Below are 3935 nucleotides of genomic sequence, written 5' to 3' on the forward strand. Positions count from 1 at the left end.
TTCACCAACTTGCCATCACCATCGTAGATATATCTTTCACCATTATTAGACTTTTGATAGTTCAGGCAACCTTGTATATATACAGTGATGTGAGTTATTATCCGGAATCTATCCACTATCTGTGTCTTAGTACCGAAGTCAAATTAACCTTAGAACAAACAAAATTAAGAGGTGTACCTTTCTTTGCATGCCATGCGTGATAACTTTCTTCTTATAATCTGCAGCTTTACAAAAGAAACAACCATTTATAGTTGGTTCCTGATGTTGTTTCTTTTATGTTGATGTATCTGCAGCTTCCTTATTCTTTCTCTTCTTGTCCTTCCTTTTGTCCTTAGGCACATCGGTTAAGTGAGTACTTTCTATAAATTCCTTCAGTTTATCCTTTTCCTGAACACACTGTGAGATGAGCTCATTTAGAGACCAATTCTCTTTATGACAATTATATCTCACCTTAAACTGGCTAAACTGTGGTGGAAGGGATATCAAAACTAAATGCACTAGCAAGTCCTCAGAGAGGTCCAACTTAAGTGCTTTCAACTTAGAAGCAAGATGAGATATTTGCATGATGTACTCCCTGATATTACCTTTGCCTTGGTACCTCATTGAAATCAGACTTGTCAAGAGTGTGCCAATCTCAACCTTTTCACTCTTGACAAATACGTTTTTCAATTTCAGTCATAAATGCTTTAGCCATCTTAAAATTGTCGGACATAGTGCCCTTGAATATTTCTGGAATGGCTTTCTTCATGATCATCATACACATCTGATTTGATCTCTCCCACCTTTCCATCTCCCTCTTTTCAGTAGAGATACTCTTATTAGTAAGAGGTGATCGGGAATCAATCCTTAACGCAAGGTCGAGATTCATGACTCTGAGAACTATATTGAGATTCTCTTGCCATGACTTAAAGTTAGTGCCATTCAACATAGGAATGGAATTGATGTTGGCAGTAATATTTGCAGGAGTAATTTAAACTGAATCAGAGAACAATAAATAACAAATGAGCTCACATATACTTAAAACCAAAATGAAAATAAATTTGAATAAAGGTAAACCCCATCTCAAGGTACCGGGCACTCCATTAATATTTCATCTTTGGACAAAATATTAACTTGTAAGTGGTATCTTGGTGTAGTAATCAAACACTGATAATAAAGAACATGTCAAATAATAAATCTTCCTTTGGGTCGATTTATAATTCACACGTAAAACCAAATAATTATCACGTATTTATTACCAAATGATGCACAAGCAAATTCTGTTAAACATTGACCTTCCTTTGGGTCGATCAATATTCACATAGGTCACGCATACACAACCTTTTATATTTTAAAATAAATAAATCTCCACAAGAGTGGTCACTTTGGCAAAGTCAAGCTTCAGCTTTATTTATCTCAAAATATATACAACTTTTTCAATATTCAAATTTAAATTCTCCAAATGAAAACATATAAATTCCAATCCAAATTAACTGAATCGTTGTGATGATCCGATAGATTATTTTGAGTTTTAGCCATTATTTTCGTATTCTGAGACCTTGATTAGCTCCTTTTAGCATTCTTTAATTTGCGTGCGCAGTCTGTGATTTGTTTCAAAATGTCTTTATATGAAAAATTGAAAATAAATATGAATTTTTACTTTAAAAGTTATTTGAGTTGACTAAGGTCAATATTTTGTGTAAACAGACCCGGGTCCATATTTTGACGGTCCCGATAGGCCAGTAACATAATTTGGGACTTGGGTGTATGCCCGAAATTGAATTCGGAAGTCCCTAACTTGATTTAACGTGATTTGTTAAAAACTAGTAATTTGAAGGTTTAAAAAATTCTGAAGTTTGACTATAGGTTGACTTTATAGCTACCGAGTTCGGATTTCGGTTTCGGGACTTGGTATAGGTTCATTTAACTATTATTGAGTTGCTTTCAAAATTTGGTTCAAAACAGAGTTAATTTGACATGATTCGGATGCTCGGTTGTAAATTTGAAAGTTCTTAGTTTCTTTGAAAATTTCATACATTTTGATGCCCGATTCGTAGTTCTAGGTGTTATTTTGGTATTTGATCGCACGAGTTCGTATGATGTTATTACACTTGTGTACATGTTTGGTTTGGAGCGCGAAAGGCTCAGGTGAGTTTCAAACATGTTTCAGATGAGTTTGGTTGAGGTTGGAATAGCTAGTGCACTTCTGTTGCTGGTGTTCTACTGCAGATCTCGCATTTGCGAGGTCTGGCTCGCAACTGCAAGCCTCGCTTTTGCGAACAAGTGTTCGCATTTGCAAACATGGGCTGGACTGGGTAACCTCGCATTTGCAAAGAGGATGTTCGCATTTGCAAACTATCAGAGGTCGCATTTGCGATCTTAGAGTCGCATTTGCGATCTTAGAGTCGCATTTGCGACTCAGTGTGTTCTTGAGTTATCTTCGCATTTGCGAAGGAAGGGTCCGCATTTGCGAAGGTTGGGAGTTCGCATTTGCGAGCTAAATGTCACAATTGTGACATATGGGGCCTCTGTGACAGGGTTCGCAATTATGACCCTTGTCTCGCATATGCGGTATTCGCAATTGCGAACATGACTTCGCAATTGCGACACCTGCAGCTGTGAAAAATAGAGAAAAATGGGACTTAGCTCATTTCACACCATTTTTCAACCCTAAACACTCTAAAGGCGATTTTTCAAGAGGTCTTTCTTTTCAAATTCATTGGTAAGTGACTTTAATCCATTTCCTTTCAATTAAGCATTACATTTCATGAGATTTAAACATCAAATTTAGGATTTTCATGGTAGAAATTAGGGATTTTTGTAGAATTGGATATTTATGTAAATTTAGATTTAGATCTTGAATTGAGGTCGAATTTCGAAATAGATCACATAATCGGGCTCGGGGGTGAATGGGTAATCGGGTTTTCATCCGAATCTTGAGTTTTGACCAAGCGGGCTCCGGGTTGACTTTTGTTGACTGTTTCCAAAATCATTAAAAATTGAATCTTTTTTACTCGTGGGTAGTCTCTAAAGTTTATTTTGAATTGTTTGAACTATGATTTGTTAGATTTGGTTGGTTTCGAGGCTAACTCTAGAGGAAAGGCCCCGGTTGGGCTTTGATTTGATTGCAGAGTGAGGTAAGTATCGAATTTAACCTTGACTTGAGGGAATTAGGAATTTGTGAACTATGTGTTGTGTGGACTATATGAGAAAACGGCGTATATGCGATGTGACGAGTGTATATACGCCATCAAGATATTTGTTTCCATTTTTTGTCGTTATTTCATGAATAATCTTATTACATGCCTTAATTGTTACATGCTTTATTTGACTTCTATGTCGTAATTGTTATTTATCATTTAATTATTCTTATATTAAATTATTCGTCCCTTCCATGACTTTGTGCTTATTTGCTACTTGCCTTAACTGTTTTACATGCACACCTTAATTGTCACATATTTTACTTGTCCTATTATTTTTGTAATACTTGTTGCATCCTTTGATTATTACGTGGTCCTTTATTGCCTTGCACTCATACTCTTTAGATGTAGAAATTCTTGTAAATTGAGTTATTGCATTGTTTATATTATCTGAAATTGATTGGGGATCGGGTTGCACACCGCAACGGAAATTGAAAGATGATGAATTGAAACAGTAGAATAAAGGAGGATACTTGATATTGATGAATGATGATATGGTAGGATCGGGTTGCGCACCGCAATAAATTGTATACGGATAATTGATGTTGATAAATGATGATATGATGGGATCGTATTGCGCGCCGCAACAGATTGTATACGTGGTAATTGATATTAATAAAGCATGATATGGTAAGATCAGGTTGCGCGCGACAACGAATTGTGTGTGTCGTATTTATTATTGTTGTGCTGGTTTGAGCATTTTTACGTGAGATCACGAGACTTGTTATTCTATACTTTCTGATAGTGAGATTCGAG

The 3935-nt window shown here is 36.0% G+C and overlaps 1 protein-coding gene across 1 annotated transcript; it reads right to left on the minus strand.

Annotated features, from left to right (window-relative positions):
- Positions 1 to 273: 273 nt before the first annotated feature.
- On the minus strand, positions 274 to 603 carry LOC138905529 (uncharacterized). Its single transcript, XM_070194053.1, has one exon. It carries the CDS (start codon positions 601 to 603, stop codon positions 274 to 276), a length of 330 nt encoding a protein of 109 aa, XP_070050154.1.
- Between the last annotated feature and the right edge of the window lie 3332 nt (positions 604 to 3935).

Source organism: Nicotiana tomentosiformis, chromosome 2 (assembly GCF_000390325.3).
Source record: "Nicotiana tomentosiformis chromosome 2, ASM39032v3, whole genome shotgun sequence".
In the NCBI taxonomy this organism is placed as follows: domain Eukaryota; kingdom Viridiplantae; phylum Streptophyta; class Magnoliopsida; order Solanales; family Solanaceae; genus Nicotiana; species Nicotiana tomentosiformis.